This window comes from Leptidea sinapis, chromosome 5, assembly GCF_905404315.1.
Source record: "Leptidea sinapis chromosome 5, ilLepSina1.1, whole genome shotgun sequence".
NCBI lineage: Eukaryota > Metazoa > Arthropoda > Insecta > Lepidoptera > Pieridae > Leptidea > Leptidea sinapis.
In genome coordinates, this window is record NC_066269.1 from 3,248,912 (window position 1) to 3,273,038 (window position 24,127).

The 24,127-nt window shown below is 34.9% G+C and overlaps 2 protein-coding genes across 2 annotated transcripts in view; one reads left to right on the plus strand and one right to left on the minus strand.

Moving 5' to 3' along the window:
• The first annotated feature begins 370 nt into the window (after nt 1-370).
• On the plus strand, nt 371-13,352 carry LOC126964659 (bifunctional phosphoribosylaminoimidazole carboxylase/phosphoribosylaminoimidazole succinocarboxamide synthetase). The gene is made up of 8 exons (XM_050807910.1): nt 371-558; nt 2,816-3,019; nt 7,230-7,487; nt 10,228-10,353; nt 11,047-11,132; nt 11,554-11,722; nt 12,115-12,332; nt 13,027-13,352. The coding sequence occupies exons 1-8, from the start codon at nt 540-542 to the stop codon at nt 13,225-13,227; spliced, it is 1,281 nt and encodes a 426-aa protein (XP_050663867.1). The 5' UTR covers nt 371-539; the 3' UTR covers nt 13,228-13,352.
• A 1,758-nt stretch (nt 13,353-15,110) lies between these two features.
• LOC126964679 (uridine-cytidine kinase) overlaps nt 15,111-24,127 on the minus strand; it is a 32,715-nt gene continuing 23,698 nt past the window's right edge. The window contains exon 6 of the mRNA XM_050807944.1: nt 15,111-20,955. Within this exon, the coding sequence (XP_050663901.1) occupies nt 20,816-20,955 (140 nt within the window). The 3' untranslated portion in view covers nt 15,111-20,815. The remainder of the gene's footprint in view (nt 20,956-24,127) is intronic.

Sequence of the window (24,127 nt, forward strand, 5' to 3'; positions counted from 1 at the left end):
TAGTATTGTCAGCAGTCATTTGGAACCTGGTTAATTTCGTATGAATAATTAAGATATTATATGGATGAAATATATTTCATATGAACCGTTACAATACTAACTTATTAAAACTAGACTCTAAAGAATCTAAGCAATGTGTTACAATTCCTTTATTTTTATTACAAATATTCGCTCACAGTATAAAAACATTAACAGATCCATAATTATTATTAATAATAAACTTAGTTTTGTTTTAAATACAAAGAAATAAATACGCTTTAAATGGTAGTTTCCTTAGATAATTAATACTAACTACGTAAAAAATGCCATGATCAAAACTGCGTAGTCGCTATAACGACTTCTTATCATTGCGTTGCCGTCAAACTTGAAACTTGTGCGTCATATAAGCACATGGGTGGCATTTCGCTCCGTTCGGGCATCCAACGCGAAGACATCGAACTTTATAAATAAAAGGCCCACGCTGTTTGACTATAGTGCTACTTCGCCTTTTTGTCCCGTAAACAATAATTCCGTGTAAAACCGCTCCGTCAACGTAAAAAATGGCACACCCAAAAGAAGGTAAGTTTTTTCAATCATCAAGATTGCTATAAACCGTCTGAGTTTAGAAGTGCCCCACATATCCTATGTATTGTATAATATTTTGATACTGATAACTGATTACTGTCTTTATTAGGTTTATGGCCGGCGAATTAACTTTTGTTTGCCTGTAGCCTTGATCTATTACCTTGTAATATTGTTACTACTTACTACCAATTTATTGTTTGACTTTAACAAATATTAGACCAGACATACCTATATACTACATGGTATTATAATCATAGTGTTCTGTGATTACTTGTGTAGGTACTTGGATTATTAGTGTAGGTACTTTTTATTTTAATCTAATATAAACTAAACCTACTTATTTAGGCAAATTAGGTTACATACATAATTTATTATACCTGTTTAAAAAAAAGTTAAGCTAGAAACTTTTTTACAACGAGCGGACAAGAGCGTAACTGACTTGTGCGCTAATGGTTCCGTCCGTTGATGAAATATCGAAAACAAAGTTTTCAATAACTGTTGAAAAACTAACTAAACAGTGCAATGCGTACTTTGCCATTAATAATTATTATTAATTAAGTAATTTTATTGTCAGCGGTAAATGTTGCCGTTACAAATGGACAGACAGTGAAAGTATACAGTATTTTTTCTTTATGATATTAGACTAAGATATTAGAGAACCATACGGTTCCTAAAATGGAATTCAAATATTTAAAATAGGATAATATAATGAAATCTCTTAACGTCTAAAACGAAAATTTATGCCTCAGACCTGCGAAAAACGGGCGAAATAAACTTGGCAGAAGCCCGCCAATAATCTTAATTTTTATAAAATTTCATTTAAATCAAAATTATAACTTAATAGCCTGAGTGCTCCCTTCCCAATCTGTGGTGATTAATAAAGTCATATTATATAATATTATAGTAAGCTTTACCACATAAATATTTTTTAACAATTATTTTGAATTTCGTAATACATATTCTGTTTTGAAAATTTCTGCGATCATTTTATAAAAGCACATAGGTGCATCGTGGGGTTATCAAATAATTGAAACATCGTCTGCTACGTAGATTTATAGTTTTATAGATATGTTTGAAGCGTTTAACCAAAAAGCAATCATATATCGTGAACTTATAATGTCTAATAATGTCAAGAAAATGTCAAATAGATATGTGCAATCGGGCAAAACCCATTGATATAATCGAAAAGTAGAGACATGTTTTTTTATTTCTCATACTCGGAAAGTAACGTTGTCTTGATCTGATTATTGGGTGGAAAATGCTGCTTCCCTCCATAGAGAGGGAAAAACTCATACAAATTACTTTCCACCTAAGGGCTGGAATGAACGTCAAAAATAGAACTGCTTTCAGCTGTGAAGAGTTTTATGTAAAAAAAAGCTGCGGCCATGTGACTTTCTAAACAGCCAGCTTACTTAGCGCAAACTTATTTGAGCGGAATAAGCCGCAACAATTACGCGGAGAGTTCCATATTTAAAATTTAAAAAGTCGTCCCAAATTATCCTAATTTGACAATAATTAATTTTAAATAGGTAATACTAATATTATGATTTAATATCAATAAATAGTTTAGATAAACAACTAGTTTTATTTTCCTCATATTCGAAATGAAAAGTAAAGTGCTTAACACGGGTAAAAGAATCAATTCCTACTCGGACAATAGTCTCAATACCTTGGGAATTGCTTTTTCGACCCTAGGTTAACAATATACTATACTACGACTTAACTTAATTTTTATTGAGATATTGCTACTACGTGGTCAGTCCTACGTAGATATAGGGTTGTTAAAATTAATAAAAAGTTTCGAATTGAAGATTATCACATGTCCTATTTCGTTCGGGTTCCCGTTTTCGCTCCCGTTTCCAAGATACAGACAAACTAAACCTACTATCGGTATAGTTATAGAGAATCGAGGTGAATTTTAGTTTTTCACAAATCCCGTGTGAAGCATGGATTTTTCCGGGAAAAAATGCATATGTCCTTTTTCAAGCTCCTGTCTATCTCTATCCTAAATTTCATGAAAATCGGTTCAGTGGTTTAGGCGTGAAAGCGTAACAAACAAAGTTACATTCACATTAATAATATTAAGTAGGGATTATGCTTACGACTAACGGACCGCGGTAGTAAAGACGCCATATTCGAAGACGCTCTAGTGATGTCCCACAACAATAGTGACGTGACATATTCGTTTCACCAAGAAGCTGTCATAATATACTTAAGAGTATGTATATATCATATTCTATTTATTTTTCAGTTGCTGGATTCAAGCTGGGCAAGTTACTAATCGAGGGCAAAACGAAGCAGGTGTTCGACTTACCTGAAGAGACCGGACATTGTATTTTGATCAACAAGGACAGAATTACTGCTGGAGATGGGGTCAAAGCACACGACATGGAAGGCAAAGCGGCCATTTCCAACCAGACCAATGCTAAAGTTTTCGAGATCCTAAAAGCTGCAGGTACCTAAAAGACTACAATTTAAGCAGTCGCAGTAGATACCTATTCAAAATAAATCACAATCAAATCAAAAATATTTTATTTTATAGGTAAATAACATTACACTCGAAATATGTATTAATTTTATACAGCTCATTCGGAAATCGGAAGTAAGATTGCCTTAGAGAAGAATGAGCAAGAAACTCTGAGGTTACTTTTTTTTTATGGAATAGGAGGACAAACGAGCGTACGGGTCACCTGGTGTTAAGTGATCACCGCCGCCCACATTCTCTTGCAACACCAGAGGAATCACAAGAGCGTTGCCGGCCTTTAAGGAAGGTGTACGCGCTTTTTTGAAGGTACCTATGTCGTATTGTCCCGGAAACACCGCACATGGAAGCTCATTCCATAGCTTTGCAGTACGAGGGAGAAAGCTCCTTGAAAACCGCACTGTAGAGGACCGCCACACATCCAGATGGTGGGGATGAAATCCTAACTTGTGGCGTGTCGTGCGAAGGTGGAATTCGGCGGCAGGAATCAGGTTAAACAGCTCTTCGGAACACTCCCCGTGATAGATGCGGTAGAAGACACACAATGAAGCGACGTCTCTACGCAACGCCAAGAGATCCAGCCGTTCACAGAGTTCTGAGTCCCCGACAATTCGAGCTGCTATACGTTGCACGCGGTCAAATGGATCGAGCAGATACTGGGGTGCGCCAGACCAGAGATGACAGCAATACTCCATGTGTGGCTGGACCTGCGCTTTGTAGAGCGCTAGAATGTGGGCCGGCTTGAAGTATTGCCGTGCTCTATTGATGACGCCCAGCTTCTTCGAAGCCAATTTGGCTTTGCCCTCCAGATGGCCACGGAATTGGCAATCGCTCGAGATATCGAGACCCAGTAATCCGATACTAGGCGCGGCTTTAAGAGATGTGTTCTCGAAGAGCGGTGATACGGCAAATGGGGTTTTTTTAGTGGTAAACGCGCAAACTTGAGTCTTCTGGGGGTTAAATTGGACAAGGTTCAATTTACCCCATTCCGCGACCTTCTCGAGAGAGGACTCGATAAAAGACACAAGTTTCTCCCGGCACTGGTCGACGATTTCCCGAGAGAGACCTGCATGGCCCGTGTATACGGTATCACCAGTGCTGTCGTCCGCATAGCAATGTATGTTGGAGGTGTCCAACATATCATTGATATGCAGAAGAAACAGCGTAGGAGATAGCACACAGCCTTGGGGCACTGGAAACTTTAAACTTTACATCCTTTTTTTATGGAATAGGAGGACAAACGAGCGTACGGGTCACCTGGTGTTAAGTGATCACCGCCGCCCACATTCTCTTGCAACACCAGAGGAATCACAAGAGCGTTGCCAGCCTTTAAGGAAGGTGTACGCGCTTTTTTTGAAGGTACCCATGTCGTAAAGTTAAGGTTACTCTTTTCAAAACAGATTATTTCAAGCGCTTATTTTCAATTCAATTTACAAATCATTTCAATTACAATATATGCAAAGTGATGCAACAAAATTATTCAAACTTCCAAGTTCAAGAGTTCCGTAGCAGCAAGTAACATAATATAAAAGTTGGTTTTAGTTTCATTGTAGCCATTTATGACGTATTAAAAAAAAACTACTTACTAGAGGGGGACACTTTTTACCACTTTGGAAGTGTCTCTCGCGCAAACTATTCAGTTTAGAAACAAATGATATTAAAAACCTTAATATAATTTCTGAAGAGCTATCCGTAGATGGGTTTGATGAAGAAAACATTTTCGAGTTTCAGTTCTAAGTATGGGGTTTGGGGAGCGACCAAATTTTATTGTTTTTTTTTTATTTTTCTGTGATAATCTTAATGAGGTTCACAGAATACACCTACTTACTAAGTTTCAACAGTATAGTTCTTATAGTTTTTGGAAAAGAGTAGCTGTGACATACGGACGGACAGACAGACAGGCAGACAGGCTTGACGCCATAAGGGTTCCGTTTTTTTGCCATTTGGCTACGGAACCTAAAAAATGTAATAAGAAGTGTCACAGGGATTGTTCCGAAGAGCTGTTTCACCTTTTTCCATAAAAAGTAGAGCACTACCTCAACGATTCGCTGAGGCGTGCACTAAAGTATAAAATGCGGATTGAATGTTTCGCATCTGCATACCATCCAGTGTCCCGATGTTTGTGGATTCTAATGGGGATTACTTCATGGAGTGCAGTTTAGTCCAACTTGAGAGATATGATAGTTTTTATTTCGTTTTGGGACCCATAATTATTTTTATTTCAGCATACGTTACGAAATAATTCTTGTTGTTATGAAATATTATTGACAAATTCATAAAAATTAGTATTTTATTTATTACTAGCTGACCCAGCAAACGTTGTATTGCCCATATTAAAATCGCGATACAAAAGTAACTGTTCATCATAGATGGGTGAAAATTTGAAGTTGTATGTATTTTTTAATGCTGACTCATAATCAAACAACTTTAAAAAAAAATTTAGGTGGATGAAAAATAGATGTTGTCCGATTCTCAGAGCTACCCAATGTGCACTCAAAATGAGAATCGGCCAAGCCGTTTCGAAGGAGTTTAACTACAAACACCGCGACATGAGAACTTTATTTATTAGATGTAGATGTAACAACGTCTGTCGGTCAGCTGGTAGATGTATAAAACCAATATCATAAACAAACTATTTATAATATATATATTATTATAAACAGTACACGTGATTATATTAAGTTATTTTCCCAACCTGAGGACTGACAGTGTTCGTTTATCAACAGGCCATGTTCTCATATAGGTAGGTTGATACATTATCTCAATCGTATGACCTTATAAACATGTTGATAATAAGATGTTACAATATTATCAACCGGTTACATCAACAGGTCGCGAAGTTAACAAAACTACGGCTTCGTAAAACAACAGCTTATTTGCTTCAGTTTCACAATATTAATATAGAATTTACAAATGCTTTGGCATTATATGGAGTACTGTTCTCACCTCTAGGCGGACCATCCCCAGTACCAGCTTCTTCCATTAGACCGCATACAACGAAGAGCAGCTCGAGTCATCGACGATCAAGTAATCTCCTATCGTATTGATTATTTGGCTTCGCGTAGAGATGTGTATTCTCTCTGTATTTTCTAGCACATATGTATATACTTCAAGCTGGGCACATATTTTTTTTATAATTATTTATTAATAAAATACAAATTTTACATGGAGGTTTCAAAGCAATAAAAACCACTGAGGTTTGTACAATTGCTAAATTTAGTCTACACCAACAGAGTTAAATTAACAAAAGAAAAAATAGTTCACATACGTTAGAAACTTAGCTATACATAAACTTATAATTTTATAAATAAAAGTAAAAGTACTTGATACAAATAATAGTTAAGCACGATAAGTTGGTCGGTGGTCAGTCAGGTCTTAAAAAGTATTTTATTAAATTCTGTTTTAAATTTGTCTCAGTCAACGAGTCGCTAAAGTCACGTGGCAGTTTATTAATCAGTCTAGGTGCTGTGTAAGCTGTTGTTCTTTCACCGAACGTATTGGATGCCCGAGTATGGAGTATTGCTGTCATCTCTGTACATTTGACCGTTTGCAACGTAGAGCAGTTTGAACTCCCCAATTCACCCCACCCAGTGCTCTGTGAACGGCTGGATCACTTGGCGTTGCGGAGAGACGGAAGACCGCATCTATCACGTGGAGTGTTCTTTAGAATTATTTTACCTGATTCCTGCCGCCGAAAATCACCACGATGACACGCTACAGATTACGATATCATTACCACCATCTGAATGTGTGGCGATCCTCCATAGTGCGGTTTTCAAGGAGCTTTCTTCCACTTACTAAAGCTGTGGAATGAGCTTACTTGTGCGGTGTTTCCGGGACAACACGACACCTTCGGGTATCTTCAAAAAAAGCACGTACACCTTCCTTAAAGGCCGGCAACGCTTCTGTGGCTCCTCTGGTGTTGCAAGAGAATGTGGGCAGTGGTGATCACTGAACACCAGGTGACCCGTACGCTCGTTTGTCCCCCTTTCCAAATAAAAAATCCCGAAAGTTGAACAAACATACCAATATTCACGGATCATGCGTCACTCGCATTTAGTTGTTAAGTGCCCGAGAGCGGGTACCATTCATCGGCCATAAATTTTGAAGCAATTGAAATTTGTATACTTACATACATACATACTATAAAACAATTAAACATAAAATATTTCATAATTTCCAGGAATACCAACGGCATTTGTCAAAATCGCATCACCAGTTGCGTTTATATCGAAGAAATGTGACATGGTACCAATCGAGTGGGTCACCAGGCGGTTGGCGACTGGCTCCTTCCTCAAACGCAACCCTGGAGTACCAGAGGGATACCGGTTCACGCCGCCCAAGCAGGAGACATTCTTCAAAGACGACGCCAACCATGACCCACAGTGGTCAGAGGAACAGATCGTATCCGCTAAGTTCACTTTTAATGGACTTGTAATCGGTAAGCCGATATCATTTATTAGTTCAGTTAATTAGAACAATATGAAAATAATGTCAATGAGATCAATATAATATATCTTAGCCTTCTCAATCGCGATAAGAGTCTCCAGCACACATAGTTAAAATATTAGATATTACACTTAATATTAACATAATTATAACTTTACAAGTATTTTTAATGCCTTATAAATTACCCTACGCCCGCTCATTGTATGAATTATAATAATAATAATAATAAGCCTTTTTATTTCTTGTTAACAATAGTCTTTTTTTTTTATACAGTAAACACCAATTTACATTGTATTTGTAATTTAGTTTTGGTTATTTTTTTTTAGTAATGTGTAAGATTAAATTAAAATAAAATATAAACAATTTATGGGTTAACAAGAACCCCTGTATGAGTAAAGGCCTCCTCCAAAGATGGCTATTCTTGTCGGTCTTGTGCTATGGAGCACCAGTCTATACCAGCTAATCTTTTCAGATCATCCTCCCAGCGGGCTAAGGGTTTTCCCCTTGTCTGAAGGACCTTTCCACTGGGTAACTCTTATGGTCCACCTTCTATCAGCCATTCTCGCTACATGTCCAGCCCATGAATTATAATAATATGTTGAGTTATATGTTTTGCGAGTTTAAAGGTATATCTAAGTTTAAAAAAAATTTGGTTCCGGATAAGTAATCACCGTAAATTATATACCTTAGATTAAGGATTGGTCTCTGCTGCGCTCCAACTAGATACCGTACAACCTAAGGACAATGGCTTTACTATTACGGCAACTTTATATTGTATTGTTTATTGGCTATTTGAAAAGATGCTTTTGTGGGTCGCATATTTAAAATTTTGTAACGCATTGAAATTAATAAAATAAAAAATACTAACTGATGATATGTGATCCCAGTGTCTTTCTTATTTCTTTTAGTATTATTTTTACAAAGGTTTTCTACCCAATCGGCATTTCAGTTTCAATTATTAGCAAACTATAACAGAACATGTGGCACGTCACGTCAAAGACTGGCTCGAGTACGCCCACTAAGGCGTAGTATTAGTTGCCGCACTTTGCGACTACGCCTGCGGTATCTGGTTGGAACGCAGCGGAGACCAATCATTAATCTAAGGCTAAAACTTTCTCGCTGCATATCTTATGGTATAAGTATTATTCTGTTCGGTTCAGGAGTTTTCGTAGTATAACCAAAAAAAATTACCGAATGTCTCAAACGTGAGAAAATTTAAGGAACCAACTTCACCCTGTTATATTAGTGTTACAGTGATGCGCGCGCATCTTAAAATTTCACTCTCATCATTTTTGTTTTCTAATGAGCCTCTTCGTTTCACATATAGGCATAAAAAGCATTTATTTTCTCAAAATTGATTCCTTTAGCATTCTTTTTGATGTCATTTCTTATATAATAGTTACTACTACCGCTTCGGAAACAAATGGCGCTCTGTGAGAGAAGAAGTGGCGCAAGAAACTCTCATTATAAGAAAAACATTGTATAAATAATTAATATAAGGCAACAGGGAAAACTTTAGTAATTTAAATTTAAAATAATGAATAAAATATATTGACAGTGGCAGAGAACAGTTTAGTCAAATGTTTGTGGATAGTTTTTAAGAAATGAGCAATCAAAATTATTGTTCATCACACCATGCAACTATAAGACTGGGTGGCATCATATTAGCTGTTATAGTTAATGTTTAAGTCAAATTTAACGTTAACAGTAGGTAACGTTGACTTTAACATAGACTGCCGAAGTTGTTGCACCATCGTATTCCTTGGCATAGTTTAAGATAGAAAGTGATATATCAGATAAAAGGCATTTATTTTCTCAAAATTGATTCCTTTAGAATTCTTTTTGTTGTCATTTCTAATAACTACTAGATACTACTACCGCTTCGGAAACAAATGGCGCTCTGAGAGAGAAGAAGCGGCGCAAGAAACTCTCCCAGCATTTTTTTTTGCGCTCCTTAAAATAAAAATATACAATGTTGTACAGTCATTTCTATCACAATCTAGTCTCAGGCTGTCCGATCATTTAGATATTCAACAGTGGAATAATAGGATTTAAGACAGATCCATTTTTTTTTATAAAACATTTAAATTTATTTATATAGATAATGCCTGGACAGTGGCTGGGACTTTATTATAGAAGTGTATACATTTACCCTTAAAGCTATTATGTATCTTATGAAGCCTACTAGAATTAGTTACAAGCAATCCCTTATTTCTAGTGTTATAATGATGAATATCACTATTAAAATCAAAAAGGGGACGATTTTTGTGATAGCTAATTAACATTAGCTTTAACCGGCGTAGATTGGACAGTTACAGTTAGCAGTTTTTTTTGACTTTTTCGCGATATGAATCAGCGATGACCGGTTGAATGCGATCCTGATCTAAGTATGCTTTTTTTTGTAAAATTTTGTGTATCTACTTCATTAAGTTTTTCTATTCTTAATGTTTTCTTTCCTTACAAATTCAACTCGTGTTAGCAATCCGGACAAACCTTTGTGATTTTTGGTTAGCTGTTATATTAATGTAAATTTGTAACATTTTAAATATATATATTTAAAAAAAAGTTAAAGTTATGACGTCATCTAAAAATTGTCAAATGGTGCGACACATTTTTTGATTAACCGGTACTTTAATATTTTTGTTAATGCTTAAGTTAGTTGGTTCAACCTAGCCTTAGAGTAGTTAAATTAGCATTAAACTTATAATGTTATACTTATTTAAATTTTTTAGGTCAAGATGAGGTGGACTACATGCGCAATGTGACAATATTGGTGTTTGAGATCTTGGAGAAGGCCTGGGGTCTTCGCGATTGTGCTCTCATTGACATGAAGATTGAGTTTGGTGTTGATGCCGACGGTAAGTGATTTTTACCAAATTGTGATCGTAGGTATTATATAGCCTGGCATTACTGTGGTGACAATAAATGAACATACAGGTATATAAAATTTATTGAAGTAGGCGTTACTTTGCGGAAATCCATAATTATCCAAATGATTTGAGTTTTCTTTAGTGTTAATTCCGCCAATATTTGTCTTTAAACAATTCGACACGTGTTTCGCCTCTACACGAGGCATCCTCGGGACATGTTGAGTCCCCAAAATCTGGCACGAGTTTCAGTGGCAGTAGGATTCAAATATTGGCGGAATTAACACTAAAGAAAACTGAAATCATTTGGATACAGGTATTTATCTACTTAACCGTAATCATGGAAAAAATCATCTAAAAATAGCTAGGCTTTGTCCAAACATTACGAATGACGGCGAAAAATGCAAAGAAACGAAAGAGTGTGGCGGAGTAAGTGAAAGAGATGGGAAACATTTCGCTGACTTTCGTTTGCTGTATATGGACAAAGCCTTTTGAGTTTTTCGGTGGTGCATGAAAGCTGCTTTTTACCCTCCGTATAAAGCGATAAAGAAGTAGGTAATCATCATACATTCTTGTTGCGGTGCACAGAAACGGCGGTATGCGATGAGTTACCCACCATAGATAATTTTATTTCTGACTTTCCTTTGGACAACTAAGATTTATACTCAATATTAATCCGGACAGGTAAAATTCTTCTTGCTGACGTCATCGACTCTGACTCCTGGAGACTATGGCCGTCTGGAGACAAGAGGCTAATGGTGGACAAACAGGTAAATGCCAGATTTTTTAAAATTCGGATTCGTATAGAATAAAATACAAAGTAAAGTAGATTTTCTAACATAAAAATATAAACAGAGTGTTAGTAACCGATCATAATGATTTTAATTTTAATACAATTAAATTACTACATTTTCAATCGAAATATACCAAATTCAAATATTTTTATTCAAAATAAGATTCGAAATCACTAAAATCACAAACTACCACCCATTCATTATAGACTGCGTTTTTTTTATAAAAATCGTGTAACGGTCCTACATCTGACGCTCTCGTGTAACGCTAAAATCTGACGCTTAGTTTGGTTAGAGAGCCCGCGCAACGGGCGGCCCGAACGTCCAAATAAGAGCTTCGCTTCAAAAATAAAATTTAAGCTTTTACCCTTGGGATTAGTGAACGTTTCCTTTCTTCCAGGTCTACAGAAATCTCAGTACAGTGACCGCCGCGGATTTGGACACAGTGAAGCGGAACTTTGCCTGGGTGAAGGACCAACTCGACCATCTTAGACCGAAAGTTCACCACAAAGTTGTTATAATCATGGGATCGGCCGCTGATGTGGAGCATTGCCAGAAAATTGCAAAAGGTTTGACATTAAGCTGTAAATAAATTTAGTAGTTTTGTTGTTATATATCCAATGCAGGTTTCAAGTCGGTTTTTACGAGAGTGGAAATTCCACTCTCCTATCAATGTTTAGTTAGTCAACAACATCTGACGATGCCTGTTATTACGACAAGCGCGTGTCGAACTGCTTTTGTGAAACATATATACGGAATTAACATTAAAATATTTTAAATGGCAAACTTATGAATTAATGTGTCATGTCTCTTTATACTGTAACGCTTTTTCGTTTCATCGACTTTCAAATCACAACGATGCTAAAGAAATTTTCACTTCTATAATTTACATGTAAAAGTGATTTAGAGCCCTCGCAATATCTTGTTGATAATATTACATTTTTATTTATTACACTTTTAGCGGCTAAGAAATTCGGTCTCGATGTGGACATGCGCGTTACTTCAGCGCACAAGGCGACCGAGGAGACGCTACACATCATGAAACAGTACGAGGACACTCATGGCGCGCTTGTGTTCATCGCGGTCGCAGGACGCTCCAACGGATTAGGACCAGTGCTATCTGGCAACACGTCCTACCCTGTCATCAACTGCCCACCGCCTTCTAGTAACCTTGTGCAGGTAAGGCAGTTTATTTGATATCCAATCCCTCGGTTATTTGGAAGGCATAACCAAATCGGCTGCAATGAAACGGCGTCAAGGCGGACAAGGAAATCAGGAATTTATCGATAGGGTAATATATATATATAGAGTAGTTTTACAATTATATGAGTGTTTATAATGTATGATCTTATACTATTATTTTTATATGCTTTGTTGTTCACTGTGTATGAAGAAATCGATAAAGAAACTGGGGGTCATCACTATTGTGTAGATATAGACCGCGACAATACTTCGAGTGTGCAAATACCAGGCATAAGTGATTCTTTTCTGTATTTTATTTTAAACCACCTGTTCCGAAATCCGAGGCATCTTCCTATATATGATGAAAATGGTCTTTTTTTGAGGCTCAATCACGCCTAAACCACTGATCGTATCAACATGGAACTACCACCATTCGATGCGAAATTTATAATAGATGGTTTATGACGATTATTTTTTGAATTCCAACGTTCCTTCATTAATTTATTTCCTTTTAAAATTCACCCAGCTAAGCGGGCGCGAACAAGTAGTAACAACATATAAAAAGAAATTATTCTTAACTATTAATATTAATCTTAATTTTCTTTTCTTAGGTACCTACCTATGAGTCAAATCAGAACATTTATTTATGTATATTCCATTCAACCAGCTCATATTTATTGTAATTTTACAGGATATATGGTCATCTTTATCTCTTCCATCTGGGCTTGGCTGCGCAACTGTCATATATCCAGACAGTGCTGCTGTAATGGCTGCACAAATAATAGGGGTACAGGACTACATCGTATGGGCGCGTATTCGATTTAATCAGTTAGAAATGGCCGCGTCACTCAGGGTTGCGGACAAGAAAGTCAGGAATTTGTCCATAGAGTAATATATAGGGTAGCTATTCCAATGTCTGAGAGTTTATAATGTATGGTTTTATATTATTATTTTTGTATGCTTTGTTGTTTACTGTGTATGAAAAATCATTCCCTATTTAATAAAATGTTAAAAATACATACCGTTTGATTTACCTACCGCGAAAAGTTTCAAAGTTTGGAATTTTAATTAAGTATTGCTGTATCAGGGGACTAAAGAGCAACAAATCCTGTAAATACCTACGAGACTAAATGTCATAATTTTTTTTAATGAAACACAAACTTTCATAAATTCACTTATTTTATTTATGGCATATAACTGATATGGAAAAGATAACCTTAATTTTTGGGAAGTATCAAAATCTTACGTAAAATTTCAAGCAATTATTCACGTACCTACAATAAGTAGCCATATCTCTCCCGGACTTCCTAATCACCTGGGCACGATCGAAGGCTTTCGCTATATCCAAATATAGAAATACTACGGAATAAGAGGCGGGCCTTTTTTTGCCTAAGTAAAAATTGAAATTTAGTTTAGTATGAAACGTGCAGTCATTTGCCATAAGTTTGAAATAGTAGTAATTACAGTATGGCGATTGGCCACGGTGTATAATCCGGCTAAGTTTGAAAGTGAATAGTTGCTTAAAACGTAGTGGATTTCACTTCTCCTTTTTTACAAAATTATAGCCGTCATCTGTCAATGAGTGCACGTTTCATACAATCGAGTGAATCGCTTTTTTTAGATAGTTTCGCTAGCTTGTAACGTCAAATAAGTAACGATTTCTTGTGGCATGTTAGAAATTTTATTTCTTCCCATAACTTGTTTGAAGCACTTGCCCTTTCGATAAAGGATGCAAAACCGATTGGTCTTCATATCAGCAGGACGCAGGTCCAGGTATTTCTGTATTCTTCTCGGATTACGAAGGATCGGTCAATTTTTATGTAAGTTTTAGTAACAGTAAATCATCCGAGTGATTTTCGACATCATCATGAGTTTATTTTAAAAGTTCTTTGCCACGATAAGTTCTATATTCTACTCCGAAAATTAAAAGCTACCTGTAACAAAACCGAATGTAATTAACCTCAAGTACTTATCTATCGAAATACAGGTTACGATAAAATGCGTATTTTAAAACACTATGGTTACAATGATATTTAAAAGTATACTATAATATCATTGTATACTCTACACGTCTCACGTCACGTGTGTCACTTCTACGGCAAGAAAGACTGTCGGTGCCTCATTAAGGAAAGTCTCCACATTTTTGATCAGTCTCAGGAACACTTTGAATTTTTTAGGTCCATCAGACGTTCTCTTCAGATACGCTATAAATTTCGACGATGTGTCCTGTTTTACGTCGTTATTAGAACTGACTGTAAATTTTATCATTGAGTAGGTACCGTAAGGAGTGGAAGGTTGTTTAGTTTTGGCTAAGTACCTACTGAAAGTAGGCCAAAAACACAGATTCTGAAGAATTCTTGGCGCCTCTTGCATTTTCCATTGCTTTGCTCCATTCAATAAAATTACCATAGGCTTTCATATATTTCTCCCGGGATTTTGCAGGTAATAAATTATCCATCACATTTCTTGCGTAACTTCTAATACTTTCAGAAGTTAATTCTATACTTTTATTGTCACTTGAAGAACTCATTTTTCAAAACAAAACCATGAATTTTGAACAATCATAGAAAATTGGCAAAAACGCGGGAGTAGTTCCCGCGTTTTTGTTTGATTTCTTTCTTTTTTGTTCAACTGGCCCGGCGGCGCGACTATGGGCCATCGTACCAGCCAGTCTTTATTCAAACAATATTTGCGTTTTGGCGCCGAACGATCCATTAATTTTGGGACACACAAATAAGTGATGGCTAAATATTTTACTAAGACAAATAAAAACAATTTTTTAAATAAAATATTTTAATATGAAAAATGAAATAATAATTTGTACAATTGTTGCATTGTTTGATATCCTTAGATCTATTAGGGGACAGTTGCAGGGTATCGGTAAACGACAACGTTGAATCTCTCAAAGCGAAGTCCACACGAGCCAGTGTTCATAGACAGCCTACTAAGAGTAACGCTCACTGACCTCTACTATCTACCACTTGACTGGCGGCTGTCAAATTGCTTTTGTGCCTGTTTGACATGCGCCATTTTAGCGCTGTTGGCGATAGCGAGAGTCTGTGGTATTTAAACTAGTGATGACGACCTCAGCTAAACAACGATCGATAGATGGTGGGAAACTATATACAAAAATCTTTATAACGTTGATTCTTGGATTATAAATAACACGGACAACGAACGAAATTAATTCAAAATGCAAAAATACTTCAGAGTATTGTACGTTCCGTCGCAGCCATTTGTATTACACGTCAAATTTAGTTCTCTGGACGCTCGCGAGTGGCGCTACAAATAGGACCAACAATTTGCCAAACATAGTACGGAACAGCCTATCCAGTGGTATTTATACAGATCGGTCGTAACGCTACATAGATACTTATTTCCGATGATTTAGCGAATGAGTAGGTGGCCGGTGCAGAATTACATCAACGAGAAACATGACATTCCATATGATCTTCTAATCAATTTGTTACTTTTTAAAGTGATAACCCTTATTAAATTTAATCAAAAGGATTAATTATACAAATTAAATTTAAAAACAAAATTTTTGTACGATGCAGGACTCCTCCCCGCAATATCTCACGTTGCGTGCGAGCGCTCTTCCATTGAGCCAACCGTTCGAGTGACGTATCGTTCATAATTCATGTCTTTGTTCAACTCTCAAGTTGTGGCGTCACTCGAATGGTTGGCTCAGGGTAAAAGCGCATCGGTCATAAATTTTGATCTCCTAATGTTTGACTAATCCCAGTGATACGAAAAATTTCCTGCGTGACATAGAGGAACACTGGGCAACAAGAGGAGCATTCTGTCCCCTAATATATCCAGGGTTTCCTTGAATTCACATCTATTTATATACTACAAAGGTACTTAAAGCGAACTATTCGTCTTAGAGATTTAGTCTGAGAATATCGAGAAAACTACAAAGCACTACCTTGTAACGGAATACTTACCGATTCGTGTGAATGCCAAATAATTTGAGCAAACATGGCGGCCATTTACAAAATAAAACGTAAAAAGATCATTTAAACACCTCTAGATGGACTGTGACATCTGTGAAAATGTCGAAAGAGGTAGACAGTTAACCTCTTTAATGAGCAATGCACGCACACTGAAGTAATAAGCCTGGCCTGTTTTCTACGGTTGCATGAGAGGAACAGGCTCTATATAGAGGTATAAATTATCTAAGATAAATATAGGCAAATTCTAGATGGTAGTTTGGAGGTCTATTACCAAAATCGATAGCCGAAGTTTCGTCCGAAACGAAAGAACGACGAACTTCAAATTAAATCCTATTACCGTACGTCGGATCCGAGTAGTTCGGACGGATTTCGTTTCGGAACCATAGACATAACTAGGTATATAAAGTGAAGTTGTAGTTACGACCTTATTAATCTCAAACTACGAAAAAGTAAATATCAAGTGGACTTGGGATAAATGTAAACGAAAGACAAAATGTCTAATCGCGAATTTCGTATCGATCTTCGGATCCGAAACACTTTCGTAATAGGAAAATGTACGATCCTTCAACGAAACTTCGTATTTAGATTTTAGTAATATCGCTCCTGTACCAGTAAGAGTTACATAATTTAATATAAAGAGGCGCTTTTCCCACTCGACTCGATAAAAATCTGCTTTATTTTCATAAATATAATTTTGTGCCATTCATGAAGACTCGAATTATTTGAGCAAAAACACTGTTTTTTTTTACAAACACGTTTTTACCAATCCAAACCACAAAACAGCTATATTAGCAACAATCGAAAGGCTCACATACAAATATTCTCACTATAAGTACAGAGATATAATATTAGTTAGAACAGTTGAAGTCGATACAATTCACTTATATTAAAAACATACGAATACAAAAATAATTTATTGGTATAATTAATAATGTCATTTAAATTATATAAATAGTAATTTCAATCTCACAATTACATCGCACTATAGATAAAGTAGCTTTTATCGTTACTTTTAACTCAAATTTAGATTATATATAAATTACGTCACACGATAAGGGGAAGGAGAATCAAAATAATATACTATTTAATAAACAATTTGTTATGTTTTAAAGTGATAACCCTCATATCTGGGATTAATTACACAAATAAAATTCGAAAACAAAATTTACGAACGATGCGCGACACGAACCGGCGACCTCTCGCGTTCCGTGCGAGCGCTCTTACAACTGAGCCAACCGTTCGAGTGATGTATCGTTGATAAATCTTTTTGTTCAACTCTCAGGTACACGCTTACATAAATGTGTAATGTCAAAAAATAATGAAATTCGTGTGAGTGAATATAAACTTGAGTTTAAAATTTACGGTGAATTTAGAGAAAGTTTCAAAGAAGTATACACATGTTAGGGCAGTAAACGAAATTCTAAATATTACAGTATATATTGGTTTGTTATTTATAAGATAACATATTTTTGTCTCCTATTTAGTTATTATAGTATTATCTGCTAATACGTTGTAACATGTTTTATAAATGGATTTTTAGGTGAATCATTTTTGCAATTGGATTATATACAATTTATAAAACATTTCGAATAGTTTTTCGATTATGATGCTTTTCCTATCCAAATATTTTTGCTTGGATTATTATTATCATTGTTAGCATCACGGGCCAACATTCTTCTGGGACACTAGAGAAATATTAAGATCACAAGATGCCTGCATGATCTTCTAACGCATAGAAAAGACATAAAAATCTATCTTTGGCAATACAAACATTAATACAATTGACAATCTTTGTAAGTGTTTGATAAATCAGCCCTAACATATATATTTATACGAATTGTCAATCAATAAAATATATTTTAGTAACAAAAATACCACATGTAAGTAACTTACAACACATAATCACATTGTTATATAGAATAATTAATTTTCTTTGGTATAAAGATATAAGCTGCTAAAAAAATAATTAAACTTACTGAAAGTCTACTAGCGACGAACACAGTGCATTAAAAAGAATGAATACAAAACTTACATTCTACTAACAAAGCCTCTTCAATGATAACACAACCTCTTTCAACAATTAATAAACATTAAATAGTCCAGACGCTGTCGAACTCCCAAAATCACTAAAACTAATAAATAGATAAAATAACGAAAATATTTTTGGTAATGGCAACATAGAAATAATGCATAACATATCTGTCAATTTAAATTGACTGTCATAAGTTCATTTTAGGACAACGAATAAAAAAAAATACATAACATTTTAACAACACTACTTTAAATAAGTAATTATAGTCAGCACTATTACAAATGCTTAAATAATAAAACTCTAACAATATCAGTTTTCAATAACAATATAAAAACAGATAATAATATAATATACTTAGAATAATAATTGTGGTGATTGTTTTTTAATAATCAAAAAATCTGTTGTAACTCGAATAAATTTCTTTCAAAAGATGAGTTTAGCATTCGAGTTGCGGCCCAATAAATGTGTGTTAGTCACAGTAAAAAAATGCTTGCAAAATTAGAGCAGTATGAAGTTTACTTCAGACATTGAACTGTGGAATCAAAGTCGACTCATTTTTTAACTTTCACATTGAAATTTCGGTAAAATATATTTTGCAAATAAATAAAATAGCATAACTATGTGTTATACTGAATAATGTATCGTTAGGGCCTGATATTATAGTGAATATTTTAATAATTTATTAATAATTATAAAATAATTAATTTAATTGAAACACAGCGGCATTTTAGTGCCAAAACTCCTGGACTCAACTCATATAGGAATATAATATAAGTACGAAAGCCATTGAGCTTCTTCGAGTTACATAATCTAGTGCAGATGGAGAGATATTTCAGATTGTCTCATTGTTTTGGCCAAAATAGTTTTGCTTCACAGAGATTCGTGGTAAAAAAATATAAAGCAAGTGATGACATCGAGTATATCTTATATGCCACGGCAGCCATCACAAATTTTTGTAAACACAAAATGGCGCTATATCTTGACCATCGGTCTTTTAAAGTGCGGACAATAACATTTAATAATAATAATAATATAAAAACAATGAAATGTTACCTCACAGGCCATCATTTATAATCTCATGACTGACATGACGCTCCATCTACATAAAACATGATCTATGGCAAAGACTAGTCGATAATCACACGGCACTACTTTTCATCAGCACCTCCCTCAGTCACAAGCACTACACACTCTCCTATCTATCTAAATTTCGCTTCTGAATATTAATAGAATCAATCATTATTTTAAATGTTATGAATAGCGAGATTAACACTTAAGATGTATGCATACTTTAAATAGGCTACTAGAAGTTTCGGCAAAAATATTTTCCTACATATTCACAGTTTATACTTTTTAAGATAAAGACTAAACCGTTAATGTCTTCTTAATAAACGCGGTGTAAAGTTTAAAATTACGTGTCCCTTTCATGTCATTCTGTAGTGACATAAGTATGATAAAAACAAACTGTCTTATCAATAAACCAGTGAAAAGTTATTCTTAGTTTTACTCTCTAAGAAAAAATCGATTCACTCAATTGTATGAAACGTGCAGATGCCTGCTCTCGTATTAAAAGGTTATAGCCAAAATCCACTACGTTATAAGCAACTATTCGCTTTCAAACTTAACCGGATAATACTTCGTGGCCAATCGCCATACTGTAATTACTACTATTTCAAACTTTTATCAAATGACTGCACGTTTCATACTAAATTAAATTTCAATTTTTACATTCACATTTTGTCATTCACTTACTCTATAGAATTTAGTAAGTTTAGAATCTCAAAATCCCTAGAGAGTGTGATAATCTAAATATAATATTTTATAAGTCCTCGGACCTTTATTTTTAATATTTGGTACCTCACTATCCTTCTAGGATTTTTTTGAAGTTATACTTCTTTTGGCGCGTTATGAAAAATTATGACAGTGAAATATTAATAATTTTAAGATGCGCGCGCATCACTGTAACACAAAAGTAACAGGTTGAAGTTGTTTCCTAAAATTTTGTGACGTTTGCGTCATTCGTTTTTTTTTTGGTTTCTTAGTCCATTATTAGGACAGGCAAAGGGTTTAAGCCCATACAGCCGTATATATTATTTAATAATTAATTGTCAAAGACATCTTTGCAAGATTTTTACAAATTTTCTTTTTAAAAACGTAGAATAGCACGAGTAATAAATCATTTTAATGATTTTTGTTTCGGTAGGCCAAAGAAGTATAACTTCTTGCGTGCATACATAACAACACACACACTTTCTTTAAGTTGGCCAAATATTGTGTGGCAACAGATGTTAATCTATACATCCAAACAGTACGTTTATCACGAGCTTTGCACTGTCACTAGTAGCTATAGCAACTAGATTTAATCATTTCTGTGCAATTAGTCAATGTACAGTTTGAATGGATAAGTCGCTAACATCTTAACTGCTGTGAACTCTTTTAGGGTGCAGAACAAATATTTTGTGAGATATGACATCATTGGACTAAATGCGCGTTTAGTGGGGGCGGCCGCTTTTCCCCGTGCGCTGTGGACTGCCGGGAACCGAAGATATCCCAGCGTAGTCTAACATCTGCTTGGCGTCGGGACTCCGCTTCAGATACTCCGAAATATGCTGGACGATTAAGTCGATGGCAACTGTAACCAAAAAAAATACATCAGTATGATTTACACTCAAATTGAATTGAAAAACTGATTTTATGAATATTTTTTTATGACAATAAGGGACAAGACGAGCAGGACGTTCAGTGGTAGTTGATACGCCTGCCCACTACAATACAGTGCCGCTCATAATTCTTGAAAAATCCAATAATTCTGAGCGGCACTACAATTGCGCTCGTCACCTTGAGACATAAGTTGTTAAGTCTCATTAGCCCAGTAATTTCACTAATTCCTTACCAACTAATAATTTTTTAAATTAAAAAAGGTATATCAACTATTATTATACTAAATCTATCGTGAAACAACTAAATATAATTCATTGACATAATGAATGAAAGAATGAAAATACCTTTTTACACTAAAAATACATAATGTTACTATTTGTATATAATAGTTATGGTAGCGCAATTAAGACCTCGACCTTGTGACAAGACCGAAAAACTTTTTTTAAATAAATAAATGGTATTCGATTTTTAAAACCAAGGAGTTTTCAATTTAAAAGATTTTAATATGACAGGAACAGTGGAAATATTCCATTCCCGATACTTTTAGTGCAGCCCTCGTAAGGCAATAAATTAATATAATGTAGGATAGATATATAATACACACATAAACAGATATTTATATAAATACAAATTACATTTATACTGTTAGATACACGGACTAGTAAAAAATAAAGACTCCGTGTCACCTTACATAACAGTGTAGCTCCAAAACAAGCCAACTAACTTGTAAATACATAGCCCCACGCACACACTTCCACTACTACAGGCCGATAGGCGGCCGTAATGAGAATTGTCGTCTGTGACAGATCAGTTTGCGTCTCAATAATTTTTTTTAAAAATGCCGTGGTGCGTTGTGAAAAAGTGTAAAACGATAATATATAAGTATTTGTGGCCATATATGATAATGTAAGGGAGAAAAAATTGTGTAACTAGTATCCCCCGTAACCGCACACACACTAGCATAACGGTGCTTCACTTGCTTTTTTTACTCGTCCGTGGTTAGATATAGGTACTTACGCACAAAAGAGGATAAAAAAATAGGAGATAAAAAAATAGGATTTAACAACTACAAAAATACATGTTCATAAAATACAACAAAGTATATAATGTGTATTTATACTTACATATTATACGTATACTATATTGTATACATAAGGTTTGTTTTTTAATAGAAATCATTTAACATTTTCGTGGAAAATTGAGGTTGACAAAACATCTGTGGCTTTGTCGGCCATCTTGTTTAGTCAAAATAGCGAAATGAGTTTTACACGGCTACAGACAGAAAAATCAACACGAGTGCCAAGTTTTATTTTACTCCTAAATAAATTGAATATAAACATAGCTCAAATTTTAGCGTAACATCCAACTAAGCTACAAATGATGGACTATTTACGATATATATCTGACTATCCGATGTAATTAGTGGCGAAATAAAGAACGACCCACTATATGTAATAAAATCGTAACCTAGCCCCTTAGATACTTTATACGTCAAGATATAATGTGAACGCTATGAACACGTCGAAAAAATAGCGCGGAACTGTAAACCTCTATTTTCAGCAATGCGCACAGACTACAAAGTAGCATACGTGCCACGAGCGTGAGACGTACCTTGTCACGCACACAAGTAATAAACGTAGCCTGTTTTCATGCGTTGCCGAACAGCAAAAGGCCCTATCTAGACGTATAAATTAAATTATTACGAAAATACTATATAATAAACGTATGACTTACGGTTCAAGATAGTGGTAATTTATCCTATTATTTATTGATAATCTCTAAGCAAACAAGAATCCATATTTGAATGACTGTGACCAGTTTTGACTTTTTATAGTTAAACAAAGCTAGCAAAGAGAAACCCAATTCGGTCTATAATTAACGTATATGAAAGGTGATGATAGGCTTAGATAATTAATATATCTAAATAGTCATTGGCTGTTAGACAACCGATAAAAACACGCCAGGGATAATACTTTAGTGTTCGTGACAAGCTACGTCTTACAATCGCGATTTGTATGACATTGTGTTAGTGTGCGTGAATTATAAATGATCTAAGGTGATAGGTATGAATGAAGTACGAAATAGATTGAATTAAAACAAAAGTATGTCTTAATAAATTTACTTCTATAAACATGGAATATGATAGCCAGTTAATACTCAGGATAATAAATACTTATCTAAATTATCTTCGACACCACAGAGTATGAATGTAATGAGAACAAAGAGATACAAGTAGATACATAGTAACCTAGATGGAGAATTCATCTGTGCTCCTAGTAAGACCCAACATTGTTGAACAATATTTGACCGATTTTTGGGATGCACTTTAAAATATGACTAGAATTGTTCTCATAAATAAGATAATTAATTCAATTACTATAACAAATCTCAATCGATGGGTCGAATAAAATAATTACCTTTCGAAATCTGTTAAATTTAGGGCAAAATATACGAGTCTCGATTTGTCCCTCAAACTGGGTAATAGATTATCATCTAAAAAGTTCTACAATAGATTTACGGCAAAATTATGACTTTGTCACTGACAACACTGTCAATACATTGATAAATCTGAAGTTTTCTGAATGTCAAGCAACCTTGCAAATAAACGCGGGAAACGTTATAGATACGTCCGAATAAACCAATCGTAAGCATAATGACTATTTCACATATTCTTGGCTTATTATCACGTATTACTTTATACCAAGTATATTTGTAAGAACGTTTGTGTTAATCTACGTTTCTAAAGATAAAAGTGTTGTGTTAAATAACATTACTCCATCTTGGCTTGTGACAGCTAATCCTACTAAGTAATTTCAACTAGCATACTGCAACGTAGTTTGGTCTAAGATAACAATGGAGACTTAACTGGCGTGGAGCCTGCGGTACCCGGATCGAACCCCACTGCGAATATTAATTTAAATATATTTATTTTGATAAATAACTATATTATATTATTTCATTCAATAAAAAAGGAAATTGTTTTGTTATATTTTAGAAATTTTACTAGTTATTAATCTTTGTAGTTATTTTATGGGTTGCAGAGGTTGATTTTGACATAAATTCTATTTTTGGAACTAGAAATAATAGGGTTTTTGCATTGACGTACAATAAATGACTAGACTCACAATCACACTCCAAAATTG